Consider the following 25436-nt stretch of genomic DNA (forward strand, 5'->3'; position numbering starts at 1 on the left):
CTTGTGGTGGAAATTGGTATTACATTATTATGTATTATGCAAATGTTGTTTAAAAAATAAAAAGGAATCCATGGCCAAACTGCGTGAGATTGAATTGTGTCGTTTATTTTTTCTTTTTACATCATTCAAAAATCAACATTACATACACGTACATATAAAACATGTACACTTTAGCCTGAAACATTCTTTGAGTTAAGTAGAGTGAGCACTCACGCTATATGGCTCCATTTGAACAACAGTACAATCCCTCTTCCCTCTGGCAACTTTACACTGCCTTCTCTTGACCTTGGTCACACGTCAATCGCCACAATGCACAGCTTGACTACACATGATCATAAGCAGGTATTTTTCACTACTGTACACTATACTGTACTATGTATACAGAAAAGAACAGTCCGAGTTCATTGTGACAATGTTTAGCTTGTGAAGTTGTGATGCTTAAAAACAATCAATAACGATGCTACAGGAGGTGATGGTTGTTCTACTGAATACAATTTTTAGCGAGTACATCTGACGAAATTCCGCTACGTTCCAGCTATACATTCACAAATACATTATGATGTCAAATCAGGACACATTACATGGGGAAAAAAAGAGAATTTTTTAGCGCACATCACTGAAGAGTTTGGTTTGGTGTATGATAGTTTTTTTTTAAACGTTTTATATTCATATATATTTGTTTTTCTCTTTGGATTTCAACTCACCTGTGGCTTTGAATATGTACTGTACAATAGTAAGAATATTACATCATGGCAATGATTACCTTAGTTATTGGTCCTCATACTGTATACACACAGAGTATTAACATTCAGATGTTTTACAGATATTTGACAGTACCGACCATGTAGATACAAAACTAACAGTCCAAGAAGAAAGTGTTACAACATGATACAGCGAGAGATTAATTGAAAAGACACACAGAGCAAAAGACCATAAAACAAAAAGTGTATCCTACTTATTAGAGAATTAAAGGCAAATTCTAAGACACAGAACTTATATCACTTTCACATTACTTTTCTAGTTTATTGAATTCAAGGTCATTTTGAGGCAAACAAATGCCTTTTCAGCTTTTCTATGACACCACCAACCATGTTATGCTATATACAGAAAGTCAAGACACATACCAGGTTAGAATCATTAGCAAAAATAAATGATTGTAATGGTTATCATAAGGTCATGGTGAGCAATAGGTTTCTTGGGGAATAAAAAATAAACATCATACAGTAGACTTATCTACAGAAAGTGCTACTACGAAGGAAGTTTTCATTTAAGTTGGAGTGTGTGCGGATCAAGTATGACATCCCCCCCCCTAAAAGAAGATCTGTATGTGACAGTAGAAGCAGTCTGATGGATGAAAATGTGCCACTGTTCACATGTAATTAAATATTTCACTAGTTTCATCAAGATTGAATTGAAGAAAAGGATCCCTGATGAACAAGAACGTACTATAAACTGTGATCCTTGCAGATCAGTCCGGATGGACTTTGGGTAAATTATTGCTTAAATAGCCCCCCTTCCCCCATCCCCACCTTGTCAGAAAAAAAAGCAGACATTACACAATTCCTGTTCTTTGACTACACGACTCCAACACATCCAAAGTCCTTTATCCAAAGTGCCTTGCAGGAATTTTAACAAACTTGTCTGAGGTAAAGGAATAAGACACTACTTTTGGCTCCTTCCATTGATGTAGATTTTGTATTATTTACATTTTAACGTGTATATCATCGCAGAAACATGACAGAACTTCACATTGCATTTAATTAGGGGAAATTGCGGAAAATATTTCCATTCTACTTTTTAAAATAATATTCAAACAGTTTGCCACAAATGGAATTCCCTCCCCCTTTTATTTGAGAGTCCACTTAAGAATAAAGCTGAAAACAAGTCAACGTGTAAACGTATTGCTGTGCTTAACGTGAAGACCCAACTTTCTCATATGGGAATCTTCAAAAGTCTAGCTTCTACAATGCCAGTGCATGTAAAATTTGGACACAAATTTACTTTGGGTTTGCATTTTTCAAATAACATAAAATTACCTCCAAAATACTATATCAATAATTACACATTGACTCACATTAATATTAAAATGTGTTAAGTTAAGTGCAGATTTTGACAGAAAATTGTTTTGTGTGATTTATATTGGTCATGTCATTTTTCCGATGCCTTCATTACTCGGCATGTCAGGTTAAAACGATTAATTTTGCTAAAATATGGGGCACATAGGCCAAGGAAGACCCAATAAGATTTTACATTCAGATAAAGGTGCAGAAATGTCATTGCTTCTAATGACTTTCATTTCATGGTTATTGGAAACATAAGACTATGTCCCACTCACAATCATCTCGCTATCAGACTGCATTAGAAGTAGTCGTACCCGCTTGGCTTTGTTTGTGTGTTTGCATGTGTGTGTTCATGAGCACTCCAAAGTGTTGTGTGGAGCTGCTCATGATGACAAAGACTTTCCCAAATTGCTCGGGTGGTCCCAAGCAGCTAAATCACATCATTGGCTCCAGAAGGACATTTCACGTGCCACAGTTGCGCGCACTGCATTCATCTTTACTCATCAATGAAGGCGATCTCTTCAATCCTACAAAAGCAAACAAATCCATTTTAGAGAGAAGTGTGATTACTTTGTTTGAGGAGCTACTAAAACAACATGGAGGGAGACAGGGAACAGAGTGAGAGCGTTTCCGCTCAGGGTCAAGCCTTGCCTTCTTAGCAGAAATAGGACGAGAGTCCTTTTGATTGGAGCTGAGAGATTTCCACATGGTGGTTTTAGACATTTCGTCGGATATATTAATATCAGAGGGATCACACCTGGGGAGTGAGGAGGTGGGAAGAAGAGAAGAAGCTCAAAATTCACGTAGGGAGGGGAAGGGACAGTGTTAAAACAAACAGGATGGACCCAAAAACACACTCAATTATATGTCCAAGCAATGAAAAACAATTAAGTCTGTTCTATATAACATTTATATTTATTTTCTTTATACATATATATATATATATATATATATATATATATACAGTATGTTTTTTTTATTTGACTGACTATAAAGGCATTTTAGCAATTGTTTTGGCCATTAGCTAGCGTGTTCATAACTAGCATGTTGGGGGAAGCTGTCAACAAATAACCTAATTTCTTTGAATGAATGCTCACTGCAACAAATAAATATTAAAAATATTTTTTTGACTCATAAGAAGCCTTTTGTCAGAGCCGATCACATTTAGCTTAGAGGAAGCCCTTTTCGAAAAGGCTTAATAATAATGTCAAAATGAAGGCAAGCTAAATAATAGCTGTGGAGAAAATACCACACTAGAATTAGATTCTCCACTCTCAATCGGCAGGGTGTGAAATTTTATTCTGGATTTAAGACCATGGATTTACATTCACCTGGGATCATGGGCCTTGGAGGCCTGCACTGGTCTACTGCTCTCCAAGGGAATGTGAACAATTGAAGTGTCTTCACTTTTTGCACTGAGCATAACTTGAGACTCCTGCAACAACAGGAACACGCGCAGCCAGCATTTGAGTATTTTTTTTTCAACAAAGCTTTATATTTTTCATTTCAGTGACCTCCTCAATCTTTTTAGAAGCATCATCAAGGTTTTTTTTCTTCCATTCCGGCATTAGATCATCCAGGTAGCTGAGCTCCCGATTGGAGAAACACAGATCCAGTAGTTTGCGTATGAATACAAGAGCCAGCACCTGCAGACAAAAAAAATTAATAAATAAAAAATGATGGAACCATTTGATGGCGCATTTTGGGTTGGGTCACCTCACCATCATGGGGAAAACGATAGCAGCAGGTGAGGTTTTGATGACCCAGAGGAGCACGAGACAGGTCAGCTGAGTGAGCGTGAAGAGGTGAACCTTTCTCAAGGGCACGTGACGCAGGTAGATGAAGTCCGGCTGATGCTTGGCCGGCATCCCAAACAACTTCAGACGGTCAAAGAACTGCGGCCAAGCATTCAAAACGTATATGCATAAGTGCAACACACTCTATCTAATTGAGCCATACAGTCGCCAGCCACAGTAATACGACATCTACAAATTCTATGTGAAATCTCCTCTGTAGATACTTTAAAGAGCTGTGTGTTGAGCATAAGATAACGCAGTACCTGGATGCCCTTCAAGGACGAAGCTCCCATGTAGAGGAATACACCATATAGCACCGGCATTGGAATAAACTGAGTAAGAGACGACATTTATGACATCTTCGTCAAGTCTCTGGCGCAAATTCCTGCGACAACCAGAGGGTGGCAGCACGTACCTGAAGCGCTCCAGTCATGAATACAGAACATCCCATGAGCAAGAAGATGAAGAGTCCAGTAAGCCTCTGCTCTCTGATACCCAGAAAACGAGGCTGCTCTCCTGGAGCTGAGCTCTCCGACTCCAGTTTTAAACTGTTCACGTGAGTGATGGACAAAACAGTTGCGGCTACGAACCATGGCAAACCCATGATGGAGCATACGGCAAGCATCAGTCCCACCATCAGGAGGTCTAAGTGATACCCGCAACCTTTCTGGGAAACAAATGGAGAACCATTAAGAGTTAGACAACAGTCTCACGCTACATGTAAGACTCAAAAACAGTTTCTGGTGGCAATTTTTCTAATTGTACAAAAAGAGGATGTTTGAGAGCACTTTTAGTAAGCGGTCCAGTGAAGTAGGGCAGGAAAAAAAGTGGACCAAGTTAGGTGAGGTGACTTTAAAAACAGGTCGACTAAAAATATCAGTCTCAAAAGTCTGTTGGAACCATGTTTGGGCCACAATTTTCTACATGGATTATTCTTGCAAACGCGCGTGGTGTTGCAATGGCAGCAAGGGGGAACTACACCTTAAACAAACGGGTAATATCACAAGTTTGGGATCATTTCCAAATAAAGAAACAAAAATCAAATGGAAGGTGGAAAAGGCATACTGTAGCAGTACTTTGAAAAAAAAAAACTTATGCAAAGACCATCTTGACATAATACTCCATTCCTTGTCTTTGTGCACCACCTAGTGGCCAAATGGCTGATGCTATTTCTACCACCAATCCATCCATTTTTTTTTTTTTTTTGGGGGGGGGGGGGGGGGGGTACGCCTGTTCAATGCACCTACAATGCATGTTTTGGGGAATGTAGGAGGAAAACCGGAGTACCCGGAGAAAACTCATGCGAACACAGGGAGAATATGCAAACTCCACACTGAAAGGTCGGAACTGGGATCCAGCCGACTACCCCTGTGCTGTGAGGCGGACATGCTTACCACTCTTCTACCCAATGTTAGCACATGGAGTTTTCCAAAGCAAAAGAAAGAAGGTCCCCAAAATCCTTAGATCTGTATAATCTGAGAATATAACCTGTCCCTACAAAAATAATCTATAGTGGTTTGGTTTTAGGCATTCCAATTTTGTTCAAAATGTGCCCAGTCTGCTCGTTGACCAGAAGAAGACAATGAAGAAGAAGATAAAGAAGTTATTGACCTCCTGGTAGTTAACAGGCAACTTCACTTTCAAATTTACTCATGGAATATTGTTGAAGCATCGTCAGTATGTGACTTTAAGAACACTATTACAGCCGTAATGTTTATATAACATTATGTATGTGTGAAATAAACAAATGTTGGGTTTTTGTTGACCTTATATAGTAATCGCTAGCAGCCTAATGCTAATCGTGGCTGCTAAACATTGGAGAATTCTGTGTGTCTAAAAATTCCACATTTATTTAGAAAAAATAAAGTAACATTCAAATGTAGTAGATTCTTTTTTTTAAATTCATTAGAATATTCACTAGGATAAACGGATTTAAAATGACTAGATAGTGACAGCCCCAATGTGAAGCAAACTTGTTTTTAAGTTATTTAATAGAAAGAGAATCTAATCTTGCATTTACATAATCATCAAATACAATATTGCGAGGGCCTTGAAAGAGCAGTCAGTGTGCTTAAATTGGATGTCTATTTTGAAAATGGCTGACGTTGAGGGAGTTATGTAATAACGTAATTTCCGTGATTTTCTTTGATAAAATCTGAAATAAATGAAATCTGGACACGAGGTTCCCCTGTACATGCGTAAATGGAATTTGAGGCTCAACAACACATAGGATCAAATACAAGTGAAATGAATTGAAGTACCAGCAGTTTGTGCTCTTTTCGGTTTATGATGACCGCAGTTATCTGTTGGTCCATGAAGATGAGGATGGTGCAGAGAAGAGCAGGGATAGAGGCGGCCAGGGGTGTCCACCAGGGGTTCCGTCCAATTGGGTTGATCAGCCACCCTCTGTCATCTCTGGTGGGCTAAGGAACACATTCACAAACCGCAATAGAATTGGACCTCAACTTACCTAAATGTGAGCATTTTCACAGTTACCTGGAATTTGCTGGGCACCTTTAACTTCTGGGAAGGTACTCCTAAGATGTAGTCGATCAATACCATGACCACGATGGTGAGGAAGACGGCAAAGTCACTGATCACGGATCGCACCTGATTGCGTACAGAAAAAACACTCAAAGAAAGGCTATGACTAATGTTGTCCTGTAGTCCAATAAATATTATTTTAGTAGTATGGTCTAAAAAGGCAAGTGTCTCTCAAGGAATCAGCAAGCTCCTAGTTTCAGTTCTTAAGAGACATTACAGTTTTTTTTTTTTATAAGAGCCCACGCACTAGTGTTAGTTATAGTCAACTCAATATTTTATAACATAAACACAAGTGGCCCTACCCAGGCAAATTGTATATGAAGTCACAATATTGTAATAAATTCCAGTTTGGTGGTCAGTGATCACTTTTGTAATTTTTTTTCCTACTTAAAGCAACTTAAACCTTTTTTTTTTAAAAACAATATTAACACTTTTTGGATTTCTGATTCATTTAAATCATGGGCACATCTCTGCATTGGGGCCAGGTTAGACCCGTTCAGAGCGGTTTGGAGTGGTTACACTTGACATTATCACAATCAATCAAAGCCAGCCACAGTTGTGCCGCCCAGTAGGGTGACTTTAAACGTATAATGCTTCAGAGAGTTTAATGCTTACATATTTATGAATTAAATATGCCATGTTAGACCAGCTCGCTACATTGCACGGGAACTATAATAATGTCAAAGCAGACATAAGGTTTTCAATTTACTTTCTGCCACCAAACTGTCACTCGCTAGTAGGTGTGCCAAGGCGCATATGAGTTATCAACAAAAATGAACGCAGTATGTTATTATTACCTCCATAAAGCAAAGACCAGATGTATCTTTTTACTTGAAGATACAACCCTTTTCTTGAGAGAGGTTGCCAACTGAGCACTAAATTTAGCTTATGATTCCCCCCCCAAAATTTATTTTTACTCAAATGTCGCATTCCACTTGTACTGAGGTCAAGTGGGACAACAACCAACTGGATTCAGAAACTGGAATGAGATCTTAAAGCGATGCGAAATTTATTTTGCCGTTTTCAACAGTAAATTTTATGTCCGTAATTAATTATATAACCAAATATTTTTTCCATGTACAGTACAATTAACAGAGAAGTAAAGCATTTCTTTACTATATGTTCTATGCGTCCCCATTAGTATAAACACGGCATTCTGATGAATATTGCTTTTGGGAATATGTATTGAGCAGCAAAATCAATCTATTTATTTCCATCTCATGGGATGACCATTTTGCCGTTGACTGAAAATGACATCGCGACAGTTCAGAACCCAACAACCTTCCCCATCAGTGTATGCGTGTGTGTGTGTCTATTTTGCTGATTACCTTGGTAGGGAAATAGCGACTCGTTTTAAACTGCTTGAGGAATGCCGACATGAAGAAAGTGGAAAAAAACAAGATGACAGACCAGAAGAGAACATCTGGGGTGTAGGGCCCGTGATGGCCACAAGACGTCCCTACAAATTGTCCCTGCAGGCTCACACATTCCTGTAGAAAAAGCAAGAGCTTGTTTCACATGATTTGAGCAAAGAACTGAGAAGAACTTGAAACAGCAGCTCCAATGAGTGAATGAGTGACCGCTGGAGCGCCGTACTTTGAGCATTCACAAGACAAACTAGACTTGTGCTCAGTGAAGAAAAGCTAATCGATGAAATGTCCTTATCACTGTTAACCCCCAGAAAGGTTAATGGCTTGAGAGAAGAGGAAGAGGTCAAAAGCTTGGTAACAAATACAAACACGCATGTGCAAGTGCATTTTGTGCTTGTGTACGTGTGTGCGTGCACGTGTGTGTTTTTGGTACCTTGACAGTGAGATTGGCCCAAGGGACAGAAGACGCTGTAATGTTTCTCTCGCTCCACAGTTTTAAAGTTTTATTGCTGGGATCAATGGGCTCTGTACACCGGCAACTAAAAAGAGAACACAATAAAAAATCAGTGCATCGGAATCTGCTAAAATAGAACAATGCATAGTTGAACAACATTTTTGTTGACCTCTGATCAACTGTTTTTTACTTTAAATTACGTTAAAGCAAAAATTGAAGTTAACCAATGCGAATAATGCAAAAACTAGTTGCGATGTGGCTCACTCATCCTCTTTTTATTTTTTAACTGATCTAAGTCACACCAACAAATGCAAAAAGAAGCTAACTGCAGTTGGTTCTAAAATGTCAAAATTAACAACAATTATATAAATAATTGATTGATTAAAAATGTTTGAATTCGTTTTATAAAACTCTATAAAAATATGTATTTTTATATCATGGTATTTATTTATTTTATTATTATTTATAAAATAATACCTGCAGTTGTTTCTAAAATGTCAAAATTAACAACATTTATACAAATATTTGATTGATTAAAAATGTTTGAATGCTTTTTATAAAATTCTATATAAATATATATTTTTATATCTTGGTATTTATTTATTTTATTATTATTTAAATAATAATCCCTTAACCTGTTGACTGTTTTGTCCATCCAGGCATCAAATTTAAAAAGGGAATTAAAAAAAAATGTCCCTAATTAAAAACAGGTCTTTTTTTTTCAGATTGAAGTGGCAGAAAAAAGCTATTTGACTTGGTTGCTGATTTTATCTCATGCTGTAGCATGTTGGAATATCGGCAAAAATATTGATCATTGTCTTTTAAAGTTAAAAACAGATGTTTGCAAACACCATATTTTGATTCAACAGTGGAGAGGCTTGGACAATTTCAGTTTTCAAAGCAACAAATCAACTATCAGAAGCATTTTGGCAATCGTTTATTTGCCGATTGACCTCTACGTTCAATCTACTGTAAACCGATAACATGTGAACACCGAATGAGAAGAGAGCAAGAGCGAGAATGCAGCAATGTCCTAAAATTGATTCGTTGGATCCCAATCATAGTTGGAAAAAAAAAATCTCATCAGTCCATGTCATTCTATGGACAGTATCTGTCTGTTTGCAATTCTGAAACTTCTGAAATCGTGTTCCTCACTATGCTAGCGTCAGCTGGTCCAGATCACTGTGAGAGTTGAAGGGGTAGATTTCTCCCAGGTGGCACAGCTTCTCCAAGGCCTCGTAGATGAAGATGATGCAGATAAGCGCGGCGAAGGCCTCCTCTGTGAAGCGAGTGATGTAGCACACGAGAGAACTGGCGTCTGTGGCAACCAGCAACAGGCACAGCAGTGCCGTCCACAGGCCAATGCAGGCCCTCAGAGACAGGTAGGACAAGTTGTAGTCCCTAAAGAGTCAAATCAACAACACACATCAGGCACAACAAACAAAGATTTGACTTGGCGCTCCTACGATGCCTACTTGCAGAACTTAAAGAGGATTTTCTCAAACACCAAGACGGGTCCCGTGCTACCCAGAATTGTGAGAGGCTGGCCAGCAAACAATGAGTAGGCCACTCCAGTCATGGATGCACCAAGTAAGGACTCGATGGCACTCTGGAATAAAAAAGCGCATCCTGTGAACAATTAACTACTAATGTGTGTGAATGTGTTGTCGTCTCATGCAGACAATACGTGCGAGTGTTTCGTCCTTACAATGCGCCCCTCTGTTGCCTCTCCAAGCAGACCGCCAAAGGTGATGACAGGAGACATACAGGCACAGTAGAGGAAGAGGAAGGAGGCCACGCACTGTAAGCTTAGACCATCTTTATAGTCACTCACATAGAAAGGAGCCTTCCTTTTGATGTCCATTATTAATCCACCGAACAATCTGGTCACAACACAAACGGATAAACAATATTCTCAATGACGTCTTTGGAAAACCAATGCAAAATACCACGTGGGTAATCATTGAGTATTTTTGGCAGATATCCTATCCTCATTTCAATCTTTCTTCCTTCTTCTTTCTACCAAATATAAACGCGGAAGACAAACAAAAAACAATTGCACTTAACTATGAATGATACACTTTGATTTTTTTTGGGGTGATCAACATTTTTTATTGAACTGTAGCTGCACACTACTTTGATTTAAGACCAATCTCTCCCCATAAATTTTGGTCGAAGAGATACATTTGTTGAATAAAACAGCCCGTTTGAGTCAGTATGTTTTGTTAACCCTTAAATGGCCAAACTAAGAACTTATCATTGAAAAAAGTCCTTGCCTTTTCTGCTTAATATAGACACAAATACCAGGACACCAATTTATAAAAAAACCCAAAGTTGTTATTTTTTCTAAATCTCAATTACAAACCTAATAATAACCTAGAAATGTATTGCTTCTCTTTATTTTTCTTTTTTCTTCAACTAGTTTCTTGATAATGCACAGTACTCCACAATAAACCAAGATATGACCAAAAAAATAAAATTACGACCTTTGAAAAACTAACCAGAAATATGTTATATGCGAGGGATGGTCTTAGAAAATTTGGCATCTTTCTAGGAATACTACTTAATAGCCAGTAATCTCACCCAGCCCCCACACACAAAATGTCTCACAAGTATAAGAGAAGATTTAATGCATTGAGTTCATTTCCAGGCAAATGTCAGAAATTAAAATGTAAAAAAATCATATGTTAGTGTGACGAACAGATATGGTGGCCAATGGCCATTTAAGCATTAAAATTCATCAGTAGCGAAGGTAACTGTGTGTCATCATGAATGTTCATCACGCCAGCCTATATGGAGCACTAATTTGAAACCAGCATAACTGGTAGAAATGAACACACCTCCCAGTTCTCTGCAGCTCAGGTCCATGGTGTTCAGCATGTGCATCTTCGTCTACTTGGTAAGCTGTGCCATTAGGGACCCCAGGCATCTTCCTTTTCTCCTTTAAGTATACAAAAACAAAAATGATCATCAATGATTTGCTTTTGTAGAGCACCAATCAAAGCAGAAAAAATTGTGTACCTGAGATGGGACATTTTTGGGTGGCTCTATACGAATAGAAGGGTCCCACTCCCCCGGTGGCAAGACGGTCACCTGGTCCAGGAACTCATCTATTCCAGCCAGGAGGTCACTTCTGTCCTTTGCCTTATAAGCTACACCATGGAAGATCTGCCCACAGAGATGTAAAAGACACATTGGACAAATATTTACGCTCCCAAGATACAGTAGTGGGCTTGATTTTGGTGAGCGGAGTAAATTGTGGGCAAACGTTACCTCATCCGTCATAATGGTCGCCATCGAGCGGCCAATCTCATGGTATTGCTGAGCTTTTCCATCTGGGCCCAGGAGAATGAAGAGGAACCTGAAACGATGACAGATAATAGTACCGAGTGTACACAATTGAGGTGGTGTTTACTTGAATGTCGAGAGGTGTTCCTATCCACCTGGTGGGTATCGGGACCTCGGTGAGGCCGGTGAGCAGCACAGCTGGCGAGAGGCGAACAAAGGCCACAATGGGCCTCTCCAGAAAGTCAAGTTCTCCGACCAGCACGTTGGAGGCTTCTGCTCCCTCTGGGATCTTCTTCATGAAATGGAGGTCCACCTGACAAATAGCAGTTGTGATAATAGTCATCTTCTGGAATATTGTTTTAAATTTTCAGCAGAAATTTTTGGTTGCTGACAGACTCCTAAACATGACCTGCAAACAAATAATTCTAGTACTAAAACACAGCCCTCATTATATGCATTGGACCATTAAAAATCATGCGCTAAATGCTAACGTACCTTAGTGAGGTCCACTTGGTGCCCTTCGTGTCCCGCGCCATTTTTAGCGGGCTCCGTAAGAGGTGCAGATTGGGGAGATGTTGCTGACCCAGCTGGGGAAAAAACATTGGTTTGGACAAAAAAAAAAAAAAAAAATACTTAAAAGAGGGCTGTGCCACCCATGTCTGATTTACTAAACTTTGGAACTGTATTTGTAGTTCCAAAAATGTCTATTATATATCTGGCTTGCCTGCCGGAAAATTGTGTCAGTAATGGCAGAACTTAACAAAGTAAAAGGCATAAGCACTATAGTTTGTAGAGTCACAAAAACACAATTTAGCAATAAGTTGTTAAATGTTCTAATTAATTTGCTCTCAATTAAAAAAGTCCTGTTCCTCTTATTGCATTAAAATACATTAAATCAGTTTTGCTGATATGTATATATTTTCATAACTGAATGCAGCGAATTGATGAGATGCTAATTTCCATCTGTAGTCATACAAAAAACCAGAAGACACAACACAAAACAACAGTGGGGCCCAGAAATACACACACGCAATCTCTGAAGTGTACCTCAAGGGTACTCTAGCCCCAATTGACAACTACTGGCTTAGATCACGGGCCATTGCTTTTAATGGTTGACTATAAATCAAATGCACAATGAAAACCTGTGAGGTGGGGCTCGGATTGTTTTCGAGTCCCCTCTGCGATGGAGCGCACGATGGGCATGAGGTTCTTCTTCTTCTCGTTCTGGTGATGGTGCCGCTTTAGCAAGGCCTCTCGCACTTTGACCCTCACGCTGTCATCCAACTCATGAGATGCCTCTTGATGGTCCAGGACCATGTCTGGTGGATAGAAACGTGTGAATACAAAGCTTGAATTACATTATGATCAATTTTAAGGTATCACACGACATATTTATGATTGTAGTTGTCTTGGCATTTTTAAGTACGACAACAACAATAACTTCAGGATGTTTGGTAGAGTTCTTGTAAGACTGCGGGTGTACCTCATGAAATGGGCCGTGAGTGTCCTTGCTGGGACCAAGTTAATGAATCCTATAAATCCTCCAACAGGGATTCCATTTCTTTAATGTATTTTGCTAGTGTCATATTTCTCAAGACATCGTTTAATAATTGACTTGTCCAACCAATCATCAGCGCATTTTGATCTTATTGCCTCGTCTTCCACTTTGTCCTTTATGAAATGCTGAGTCATTAACTGAACTTTTCTTTCCTGCTTTACTGTCAGGCAGTGTGCATGTTTGCACTCAGACACACAAAAACGCACACACACTCCACATGAAGTCTGAGCACATCTCAAGGCCAGTGCTGACGTGTTGAGTTCAGCGCAAGTATAATCAGGCCTGCTAATTAAACCACCAACATGGGGACAGCTGAACCACGGCTGAAAATACACAATTCACACTTAGGTTGATATGATACATCAAAAGTCTAAATAAGAAATGAACTCACTGAAATGATCGATGTTGATTTCTTTATTTTTTTTTCCTACTGACCCATTTTTTTGGGTGGGATCCAGGGGTCAGCAAAAAGTAGGCACCAGTTAGGCCCCGAGGGCCACACGAGTAGCCAATGGACCTGCTCTAGAAATAGTGCACCCCACTCATAGATTTTGTAACTAAATTTTAACCCCCAAATTCTAGATGTTTTACATCTGAATCCGTGACGTAATAGAAACATTTCAAGTATGAATTTGACAAACAGTATATTTGTTAATGCAGGCCTTTACCAGTCTTAATGATTTGAAATGGCGGAATGGCATTACGCACCTGCAATCTCCTCAATGCAGTCGGCGTGCATGTCGAGCAACACGCTGCCATTGATGATGCAACTCCTCAATTCAAAGAGACTGTGGAGAGACAGCGTAGCCACGTACGGTTTGCTCCACCTCTCGCCGCCATCTTCCACATCCTCCTCAAACTTCAGCCACCTGAAAAAGACACCAGTGGCAGTAATACTGTTCCTTTTTCCTCCATATTTTGCGTTTGGTGTGAAAGTGTACTTGAGTTCTTCCTGATCAGGAAATTGAACCCGCGTCTGCCGAGCCGCCAGAAGCTTTTATTAACGGCTCCCGGAGGAAAATACTGACCTGGCTGTTTCCTTCCACTCGGCATCTTTGCCATCTTTCACGCAGATCTCATCCAGCTCTGTGAACAACTCGTGGGCCACGTGCTCAGCATCTTCCTCGGCACCCAGAATGAACTGGACCCGCTGGGACGGCGTGTCTGATAATATGACGACATGTGTGACAACTTGTCCCGATTCATTTGAATTGCCATTCCTCGAAACGTGTCACACGTTTTACACCGCTTATATGTAGATGCTTGAGTGAAAATGTTTCCGATTGCATCCTATGGCGTGTACCCGATAAGTATTGTCTGTGCAAATAAGCATGCATGCAAACTATATCCTGCTAATTAGCAGGCTTGTCAATCTGGGCCTTGGGGCATCCGTGTGTGTGTGTGTGTTCAACAGTATTGATAGCAATGATGTGTGATGTAATTTTAAGTAACAATTTTTGATCAGATCAACTAGCAAAGTTGTCCCAAGTCTCTCAATCTGAATGAAACATCTTTCTTTGCGTACCGTGACAGCTTGTCTTTTCGTTTGCAGCGCTTTGTGGCGCTGTAATGCTTCCCGTCCGCTTGTCTTTCTTACGATGCCGAGAGCCATGAGCTTTGTGGTGTCGGTGGCTCTGCCGGGGCATTCGAACACCCACAAAGAGAGTCCTGTGGCCTGAAAAGAAGATGACCGAAGATATTCAATATTTGCTTTACCAAAGGAAGCAACGAACACACCATCATACTGTATACACCTACATGACACAATAAAGTCTAATATGAGCTGTATCAATAATTCTGACTTCACAGTAATAATTTGAATATTGTGACCTTGTCATTTGAGTAACATTAGTATGATTAGGTGTAGGGGTGCAATGTCAATCAAAAAAATTATTGATGATAAATCAATTTTTGATAATCAATGAAAACCATCCAAATGCTCAACATTTAATTACATGTTAGCTGATTTCTGTAGTCCTCCATGAAGGCAGACTGATTATCTTTACGTCAAATAGAAAAATACAATTTGCTTTTACAACAATAATCAACATTTCTGTCTATTTTCTGACACGTTACGGACCAAACCAGTAGCCAAATCAAAATTAATTCATGCAATTTGAAATATTAGCACGTTTTTGAAGGAAGGCACAAAGTCCTTCAATGCATCAGTATAAATTGTGGGATTGATTCAGATTCATTAGAATGTGACATAAAAATTGCTGGGCAATGAATGACAGAAATTAGAAGGAAGGACTGGCTGACAATGACACCATGTCACCCTGCCCCCTGCTGGTAAGTATGGTTGCACACATGTTGTCTCGACAAATAGGTTCCGCTAGCTACTGAAAACTTCCTTTTGATAAGCCCATTGAAACTAAAAACGTATTTAGATACATTAATATCTTTTTTTTTAGCCATATATATTTTTCCTTCTGGACATACTAAATTGTGCATAGGTGTGGTTGGGTGCTTGATTGGTTGTTGGTCTCTGTGTGCCCTGCAATTGGATGGCAACCAGTTCAAGGTGTCCCCCGCCTGCTAAGTCAACTGGGATAGAAAATGTGTCTTGAAGAAAAAAATCCTTCTTTCCCGGGTTCCATAATTCTTACAGATGATATAACAGAAACATAAAAAGTCATTAAACCAGCAGCTATTGAAGTCCCGAAAGGTCATTATATAGTGTCAGCATTTGTTTTTGATTTGTGGTAGATATTGATGCACGTCGCAGTACCAGTCACTTTCACTTGAAGAGAAATGATCCAGATGCACTTTAACAGAATTAGAAGAGAAGACATTTCCTACAAGGAATAGTATTTCCTTCAGAAAGTGCATCACGGCAAATCATAGCAATTTGCTGCCACCGTGCAAATTTCCCCCTAGAGGTTGCGAGGTGGGTCGGCAAGACTGTCAGATTCAGTTTGATGCTCCGATCTCGCCATCCGATGACCAATATTTTGTAGATGTCTAGCGTTTTCGTTTCAGGAAATCTCATTGAGAACGCGCTTGAAGTTGCGCTTTTGTACCTACTTTCAAGTTCTTCTTTCTCATAGTGGATGTTGAGCACTGAGCTGGTCCCACCCTGGTCGATCACCACCTCCTCATCTGGTCGCTGAATGACACACACAAAACGACCCTTTTTAAAGTCATGTTTCTCATCGCTGACATTCAAGCGACTGAGCATACTCTTTTGAAAGACCATTACCTGAGGTCGTAATGTCCTAACTGAGCCTTTTTCCATTTGGTCAAAGCCTGTTCTAACCTACTAAAATGCAACAGTGTATTTTGTGCGGTTTGTCAAAGTCATTTTTCATTGCACTATTAAATGACTAACTAATGCAATGCTCACTGGGTGTAATGTTCACAATGCATCCTCCTGAAATGACATTAAAAAGGCCTGCGAGTCTGAATTAGTCAGGAAATGAGAACATTTGAAGCTGTCATGTCAAGAGGTAATATGCCGGTTAAAATCTCAGTGGAAAACATGCTTGCTCATTTACGCCAGGAAAAACAAAAGAATATGTCAATATAATGAAATTGTAGAGTACTTTAATGCAAAAGCCAAGTAGACAGCTTAATTGGATGTGATTTTACACTTTGCCATCTTTTCTCCAGCCTGTGACTAAGTCGATCTCAAGAGAATTTTCTGTTCAAACAAGACTTTAATTGGAGAAGCCATGCTGCGGCCGACCGCTGATTCGTCATCTAATACTGCACTGTGTAAGTGGGAGGTGAAGTGTGAGGACGGAATAAAAAGACAGGTGATGAAATATGTTTTTCAATTGAAATAGAAATGTGCCGTTAACTCTGCAATGTCACCAAAATCATGCTGTTATTCTGACTGTGCCTACCTTGAACATTTCAATAGCGAAACTGTCTCTTTTTAGACAATGCTTTCATTGGCCTTTGCGATCGAGTTTGTATTGTGTGCTAATTTCAGGCTACAATTCTTTATAGGTAGGTTGAAAAGCGTTTCAACAATAACAAAGTTACGCCTTCATACATCACCACAATGAAATAAAACAATCGGGATGTGATTGAAGCAGCGGTGTTTACATTCTAAAGCGCTTTCATACTTGCTAAATGTCAAATTTGAGGAATTTTCTGCCAGTTTTGCACATGCTGTTGACTGACAATGACATCAGATGCGCTCAAGACTCCGGTAACGACCAATTAGGGCTCACTTGTTTTCTGGGTTTGGTTGTGTTATAGTCACAAACTGAGCTGTGATAGGTTGTTACCTGAGTCTTAAAGGGATAGTGTGCAAGAGTTGGACAGTTTTTCATTACGGCCAGCAGGAGGTGCTGCAGGTGTGGCATTTACCATTCTCTGTAGCTATAACAAACATGGCCGCCTCCGGAGAAGTTCTACCCCCCCATAAAATATCATGATAACTAAACCTATGACTATATTCAAAACATACTGTTGGTCATTGAGAACACATTAATTTGCAAGTTTTTGAAAAGTACAATCATTTAATTGATTCCTTTTTAATGAAAAACTTACACCTTGTCCCTTTAAGCACATGATGTCATTTTCAGGTGACGACTGTTGGAAAAATGCATTTTTACTGTACATGAAAAGTAATTTAGTTATGAAATTGATTTTAGACAAAATATTAACTTTTTAATCAAGATGTGTAGATGGCTCAATAGGTTTACGCATGTGCTAAATCATGGATGGCCAAGTCTGGTTCAGGTTGTAATCTGTTGATTAGATATAATTAGAGTTAGAATCTTCTAAAATCTTAAAAAATAAAAATAAAAAATAGTTGGTCATTCATAATTAAGTGTACCTGTGTTCTCATATAATTATTTTTGTTTATCCAAATACTCCACATTCAATTATACCTTTTTGTAGCATACCCAGATAATAAAAATGCTCAGCTGCATCCCTTACTCTGGAGCCAATAAATGAAAATTTCATGAATAGTCAAAGATGTTCACTCATTGATTTTGTGAGTGAGAAATGTTAGTAAAGCCCAAGCAGGCGCCTGTGATCTTGCTATTAGTATTCTCATATGAATATATCTCTGTGCTAAAATAGAAAAGATGTTACGCACCCCCCCCCCCCCCCCCCCCAACACACACACACACACACACACTCAGCGTTATCAGTCATTGCAGCTGTGGCTGGCAAAGTGAAAGCCATATGCAGTGTGTGGGTTTGCAGCTCAAGCTGGAGGCACCATTAGAGTTGGAGCTTTACCAAGGATATCAACACCAAACAAGAGAGCATGATGAGAGCGAGACTATGAAAGGTCTTTGTCCCAGAAATAGCAATGCTGCATCAGATCGTCAATTGCGGATGTATTTGCTTCAAAGGCACACACACACACACATGAAAGGCCCCGTGACCGCGTTGCCGTTTCCATCTTTTGTTCTGCCGTGTGCTTCTCTTTACCTAATCGCATATTCATGCGAACGTTTTTGTTTTTCTTTCCTCTGTGCGGGTTAATGGTTCCCTATCATTCAGCATTCACCTCCCTTGTGTCACATTTAAGTGCTTCACATAATTAAAGGCTCACAAGACACTCAAGGGTTTTTCCTCTGCAGGTGAGCGCACGTACCTCTGTGGACACACGTGCACATTTCCACTGACGGGGCACATCCTGTGTGTTTGTGCCGCCTGCTTCTTTCTCCCGGCAACCGAATATTTTCTATGCACTCAACAACGGCGAAACGCGACTGAGGAAGCTTTCTGACTAAAAACTCATTTTCCATGCAGATTACGGACACGCTTCCATGCAAATTATTCTCAGCAAAATGTCTGCCTTGTCCTTGTGTCTCCTTCAAGTGCAACAGGAAGTGAAAAGAGATTATGTGTAATGGATACTGTAAATGTCAATTAAAATGGGAAATCTGTTTTTCTAAGGGTGAGTACTGGTGAGAACTGTGCAGCATAGCCAACTTCTCCAATTAAAATTGTCTGAAAGTCATTAGACTTGGGGTTAGCATACTTTTTCAACGCTGCACTGTGAATATTTACATGGTAATGAGAATAGATATAATTGTTTATGTGCTCGACGGCGTTTTTAGAACTGCACTGCGTTTTATGAGCATTTAATTCAGAGATCTAGCTAAATCCAATGGGGAAAAAACATGTTATTTTTTCTGAAACTGCAAATGCACACAGATGAGAGGTCCTCAACGTATTTTCAGTGCTGCACTTCTGTGAATTTTTTTCTAGTTAAGCGTCCCTTAGCCAATACAAAGCAGTAGTTGTGTCTAGTTTAAAAAAGACAAAAAAAAGTTAGGAACTACATTTTTTGTTGTGGCATATTTTATTCAGCAGCTCCAAAAGATAGATCATACAACATCATGTGTTATTTTGGTTGCCCTGCTGAGAAATGATTACTAATGACAAAGCACAACGGTTTAAAACAAATTTAACAAAACAAAGGCATATAAATGTTTCATTTTCATGTGATTTGGAAACAAAAGTTTCTTCATGTGCCAATTAATTTGCTCTTAATTTGAAAACGACAGCAGTAAAAAGTATTGAATTAGATGTAGATCCCTGTTAAGAATCTCATAAACCCCATGAACTGCCTTCACATATGCACAAATACTCACACCTTAATTCGCAGACCACTGCAATGGATAACACTATTATATAATGTATATATATATATATATATATATATATATATATATATATATATATATATATATATATATATATATATATATATATATATATATATATATATATATATATATATATATATATAATACTAGCCACGTCAAAAGAACAACTAACAAAGACATCTTAACTACAACTGCCACACAAGTATGAAAAGAAGTTAACCACTTAAACATATATATAACGACAGCAAAACAATGTGCTGAATATTAATCCACTCAGTTTGAGACACTTCCTTTGTATATTCATCCTCTTTTAACGACGCCATCTTAGAGTAGAAATAGTGCACAGGAACCAAAAGAAAAACGGCCAATAATGTGCAGTTTTCCTTGAAATGAGACATTTGCAATACATTAAACTCGGGCATGCTGACAGTTGGATCTCCTGTTTAGCAACCGCTTAAATTCGAAATTGTCGACATCTGCCGACAAAAAGACATCTGCCCAAACAAACTCTAGCAATAACACATTTTTCCAAATCTAATAACCTAAGCCAACAGCACTTGATTAGCCTATTCTTAAAGCCCTTTGATAACAGGAGAAACAAATAAAGGACAAAAACAGACTGGTGACATCATTCACCTTTTGTTAGATAGAGGAACTGATAAAAGACATGATAATTATTCTGCTTTTTAGAATACATCCCAAAAGAATATTATGACTATTACACCAGAGAAACAGAACACAGTGACCTAGTTATTTAAGAATGCTGCTAAGCCACCATTTGATGCAGAAACACATTAAACACAAGTGTGAAATGCAACCTATAATGTCATCACAGTTTTAATTTGTTTTGGAGGCCTGCAATGCTGTTACCATTCAAACGTAATGCAATCAATAGAACCGAAGCAACTTATGTCACACGTTTGAATATATGAACATTCTTGTCATTGAAAGACATTGAATTGGTCCCAACAAATAGAGCAGCATTGATTTCCATGGCGCTCACTCTCAACCAAAGAGCCCCAGTCCTTTCCGAATAAGCGGGTCAATCAATGTGCTTTCCCGTTCACGCCATTAGACTTGTGATGGGATGAGGCATGTTGGGGCCCATCAAATAGTGCGGCATGGAGACAATTGCATTATAGAAGATCTGTGGGGGGTTTTCAGCCCCAGCAGATAACTAAATCCCCTCTAAATAAGGTTTTGCTAAGCTAAATTCGCCAAAGCGCTAATTAGCATCACCGCTTACCAGAGTACGAATTTTGGTTTATTTCTGCGGTATTGAATCACTCGTGATTCGTGTTTCTTCTATTCATAAGCTATCAGAGCATACTAATACAGCACACTTTAGATTTCTTGGTATGCAACTACTGTACATTTATAGCATGCAAAAAGAGGGCTGTAACAAAACTATTTATTCCGCTTGAATTAATATATCTATATCTGAGTATGTCCAAGTCCCGTGAAAAAAGAATAGATGTATTCATCAAAACTCCAACAAAATGGATATAGATTTTTAAGACCAATTTCAAAAAGCTTCACAAATCTCAATAAGCCAGTGTCACTTTTCCCCCATTTTAGCCTCCTCTTAAAATTTTATGTGCCATGTCCAAAACCATTTTTCAGTTGGTGTGTTTTAACTGAAAGTCCGCAATAAAAAAAAACAAAAAACATACAGCTCGCTTTTTCTTGGCTCTGTGTGAGTGCATTCTAGCACATAAAATTCTCTTTCATTGTGGGTCAATGTAAATCTCCAAGAATAGTCTGTAGAAGATAGCTGGCGCTCTAAAAAAAAAGTTAGGCCAAAATTAACCCAGATTAATTCAATACAGGGACAAACAAGTCTTTGGGGTTATAGATTTAAATAAAAAAAGTTGGGTCACAAATGACCTGATAATTCCAAACACTTGAATGACAAAATCAGATTCAGATTTATTCAATCAGCCTTAAACAATAGAAACACAGAGGATTTATTTTTCTTTTGCCAATCCAAAAGGCTCAGAAAAAAGCTAGAGTTTTTCAAGCACATGCCTTTTTTCCAAAGCAAAACATATTTCACTGATGAAGCGTGAATAAACCAAATAAATTTTGTTTCGTATAAAACTACCACTCCTGTTATTTATTTCTTTATTGCATTGAATGAAACATTTTCTCTTTCCTGGAGGGGGTCTTGCAAAAATATAATTGAGAAGCACTGGATTAAGCGAAAAAACAAAACAAAATGCTCATTACTGGTCGTAGACAGTATTACCTGACGTGACTTTATAACACCACGGAAAACCGTCAAACTTCGTCATACGCCTTATTTGTCGGTTATATTTGGTTTATGTCGGATTGGTGTATTTAGTCCCTAATAGTGTGATAACCAAATTGATGTAGTGAGAGAAGACTAGCAGATTAACATGAAAAAAATCTTCTGGCAGCAGGCTGACCCTACTGTACTATAACTGGCAGATCTGATTCTATTTAATGAAGCACTTGTCAAGTGCGTTTTAAGTAAATCACCGTGGACTCTTTCCACCCCTCTCCTCTCAATGAAACACCCTGATTTGACAAGGGGGACACAAATCCTGACTCAAACAACTGGACCTGTCACTTCCAGACCGAGGTCGGCGCCTGACGACAGCCACGGCGGCCTCTCCGTGCCGCGGCCACACACGCGCATCCTATCGCATAAATCCACGCTGGGTGTTTGAGAACTGGAGATGTGTGACAGGGGCTCGCTCATCAATACATGACAGGATGTGATAGCCGGACAGGAAAGGCGAGAGCCGGCGTTCTAACGACTGCTTAAGCCCACGGGCAGAATGAGTCATTCCGTGTGCACCTCGCTCAATGCCTCATGTTCCATTGCGCTCCCCTGCCTTCCACCTCTAATTGTTTTAGCGCCGCTAAGATTAGTTTAGTTGGATTTTGTGGCTGCATGATGGATTGGGGCAGTCAATGAGAATTGGAGAGGTGTTCAAATACACTTCATTTCTCGCAGGATCAGTTAAAGACCATCAAAAGTTGTTTGCGCGCTTAGCACATTTAGGCCTGTTTTAATGAACGAGAATGCATTTTGTAAACTGTATAGCTAATACTGTATAATAGCAAAATTTCATTGTCAAATTAAACTTATGAAAATGAAAGTTTATTGGGAGATATGCCAAACTGCTACAATAAAAGAGACAAAGAGCTATGATTGTTGAGGTCATTAAAACTGGGACAAATTTACGATTCATAACAGCAGCATAATTTATTGTAATGCGTTTATCTTTGAGCCTCACAGTGAATATTCCATAATATTATTCAACCTTGGACCAGCCCATATTCCTATTTTTTTTTTTTTAATTTCTCACATCTGATGGTTAGAGTACTGTATATTGCTTCCATTCCACGGAGTGACTTTCCGCTCAAATCATTTTCAAACACCCAAAAGCAGAAGATGATTACAGCATCAATTCATCTGAATGCATTTGGCTCATTTGTGTAGGTTCTCTTTTAAACTCATGAAGAAGCAGGTCACAACTCAACTAAATATATTACAAGTCCTAGCTACCTGCTCAAGAACTTGCATTAATATTTTTCCATATTTATCGAGGTTAAGAAACCTGATGGCACACATGAAAAGTGGTGCCATGGAAAATGTGAACCGAACTGAAAACGTCCAAGGACTATATTTATTATTACTGTATTCATATATTACAGTCGGTGAAGTTCTCAGCATAATTGGATGGAATGTCGCTCTAGTGGACAAAGACGTCATAAGCCATGTTTGTTGTTTTGTTTTGATTGGAAGGCTCTGGTCAGATCATAGAGGTTCCCAGAGGGAAACTACCTACTTCCCAGAAGTTCAGGCAACAGAGTATGTTACCAAATTTGGTTCCTTGTCCTCTAAAATAAATATACAATGAGCTATCGTTATCATGTAGTGTAGTTCCACATAGACCCAAGCTACTTTCACAATAAAAATGTTGTTCAATGGATAATGATATATTTAAAAGGTTACATTTTGGAAGCAACTTTCCTTAAAACACCCGCAATCCTAATGAGCACAAGGGGTGTGGAATATGGGCGGATATCATATTACATGTGCAGGATATGTAAAAATTACATGCACATTTCAAGGGGACTCCAAAAAATGAATTGACTTTTAGTTTATTCATCTCCATTTATCTATAGGCCTTACTGTGACATCAGTATTGATTATAGGCATGGCCACGCTGCTGAATTGCTTCGCTCCGCTTATGGGCCGTCCCTCACATCAGCACCTGACTGCAGCTCTCATCAAACATCAAGCAAGAAAACATGCAGCCTGCTGCAGTATATGCTTAAGATGCCCTCCTTCACCTCACTGCCGTAAATGACTAATAATCTGCTCGCACATGCACACAGCGGCAGAGAATGGCGTCAAGGTCATTTGAGGGTAACTTTGAAATTCCACGACTGGAGCCACTAGGGGAAATCCACGTTTTTGCAATGGTGGCGACTTTTGCAGAAGCACATCAAATTAACGCGCATCAATGACGTCACCGTGTTGCAACGTGATAACACCTGCCAAAATGACTTGAGCGCATGTGCTCGCACGTCATAATGTCAACAATCCTCCGCAGCCGATAGTTGGATTCAACTTAATCACGTGGAGCATTTCTTGTCACGTAAAACGTTTCACCGCGCTTTGAATCTAGGTGCAAATGGGAAGTGTGCTTAAAAAGTTCCCGGAACACATTTTGTTCACGTGATGTTGAGAAATTCAAATCTAATAGCTGTGCACGTGCAGGCTAATAGTTAACGCATCATGCTCTGGTGTACCTGGTAGCTTAGGATGCTGTCAGGTTCTTGGACGGGCATGCTGGTGGCCTTTGCTTTGACCTGGACGCGGCAAAGGTGACACTTTCTCCGCCTTGGACCTTCGCTTTGTTGCACAAGACGTTAAGAAGAAAACAGCGGAGAGCTGGTCCCAATAGCTTGGCTTTCTGCTAGCACGTCGCGTGTCGACATCCCTTCCGGATGAAGAAAATGATATTGCACATCCCTTGCAAGGCTGATGCTTTCCCGGCCGCGCTTTCCAGCTCCCCCTCCCTGCGCTCCCTTGCCTGGTCCTGGTCCAGGCTGTGAGAAACACAATGCAGCGTCGTGAAAGACCAGCCTATCACAGCTCAGGATGAGGAGAGCGGCTCTGCCTCGATCAATTGGAGCGAAGGATGCGGAATATCAGCCAATGACAGTGCGGATGAGAGGGGCTGCTGCTACCCAGCCAAATAGACACGATTAGAATTTTTATTGATTCTCGTTAGTCGTAACAAAGTCGAGCTACTGTAAATCACACCCAATTAAGCTACGTGTATCAATGTTAACTATTGCATTCACATTCAACTTTATTGTTTCAGCCGCAAAAAACAACAACCTTATCATCATATAACACACACCCGCTACCAACACGTATTTGGACACAAAGTTAAGTGATGTTACTCACTGTATATTTCATTATAGCTACACCAGTAGAAAATAACGACACGCAAGTATTACATCGTGCCATCGTTATAATGTATATCAATAACTTAAAAACGATCAAACAACAACAATGAAACTAACTCTATCTATCCATCTATCCATCTATCTATCTATCTATCTATCTATCTATCTATCTATCTATCTATCTATCTATCTATCTATCTATCTATCTATCTATCTATCTATCTATCTATCTATCTATCTATCTATCTATCTATCTATCTATGTTATTGTGGTTGATGTTTGCTCGTACTTCCTAACGTTGAGGGGTGTTTTCAAGTAGCAA

At 39.3% G+C, this 25436-nt stretch overlaps 1 protein-coding gene across 2 annotated transcripts; it reads right to left on the bottom strand.

The window, feature by feature from the left end:
* Nucleotides 1-84: 84 nt before the first annotated feature.
* slc4a8 (solute carrier family 4 member 8) lies at nucleotides 85-24716 on the bottom strand. 2 transcript variants are annotated; one of them, XM_088422848.1, is made up of 25 exons: nucleotides 24449-24716; nucleotides 16098-16179; nucleotides 14596-14745; nucleotides 14099-14234; nucleotides 13779-13939; nucleotides 12655-12831; nucleotides 12008-12099; nucleotides 11668-11825; nucleotides 11498-11585; nucleotides 11246-11392; nucleotides 11065-11165; nucleotides 9933-10107; nucleotides 9700-9833; nucleotides 9380-9625; nucleotides 8204-8309; nucleotides 7729-7890; nucleotides 6353-6466; nucleotides 6118-6279; nucleotides 4272-4523; nucleotides 4120-4188; nucleotides 3782-3955; nucleotides 3575-3706; nucleotides 3392-3495; nucleotides 2712-2817; nucleotides 85-2587 (listed from the first exon to the last, which is right to left on the bottom strand). In XM_088422848.1, exons 1-25 carry the CDS (start codon nucleotides 24485-24487, stop codon nucleotides 2582-2584), a joined length of 3273 nt encoding a protein of 1090 aa, XP_088278974.1. In that variant the 5' UTR covers nucleotides 24488-24716; the 3' UTR covers nucleotides 85-2581. The 2 variants fall into 2 exon arrangements, with proteins under 2 accessions (XP_088278974.1, XP_088278975.1); XM_088422849.1 differs by lacking the exon at nucleotides 2712-2817.
* Between the last annotated feature and the right edge of the window lie 720 nt (nucleotides 24717-25436).

This window comes from Hippichthys cyanospilos, chromosome 9 (genome assembly GCF_059441005.1).
Source record: "Hippichthys cyanospilos isolate Australia breed blue-spotted pipefish chromosome 9, RoL_Hcya_1.0, whole genome shotgun sequence".
In the NCBI taxonomy this organism is placed as follows: Eukaryota; Metazoa; Chordata; class Actinopteri; order Syngnathiformes; family Syngnathidae; genus Hippichthys; species Hippichthys cyanospilos.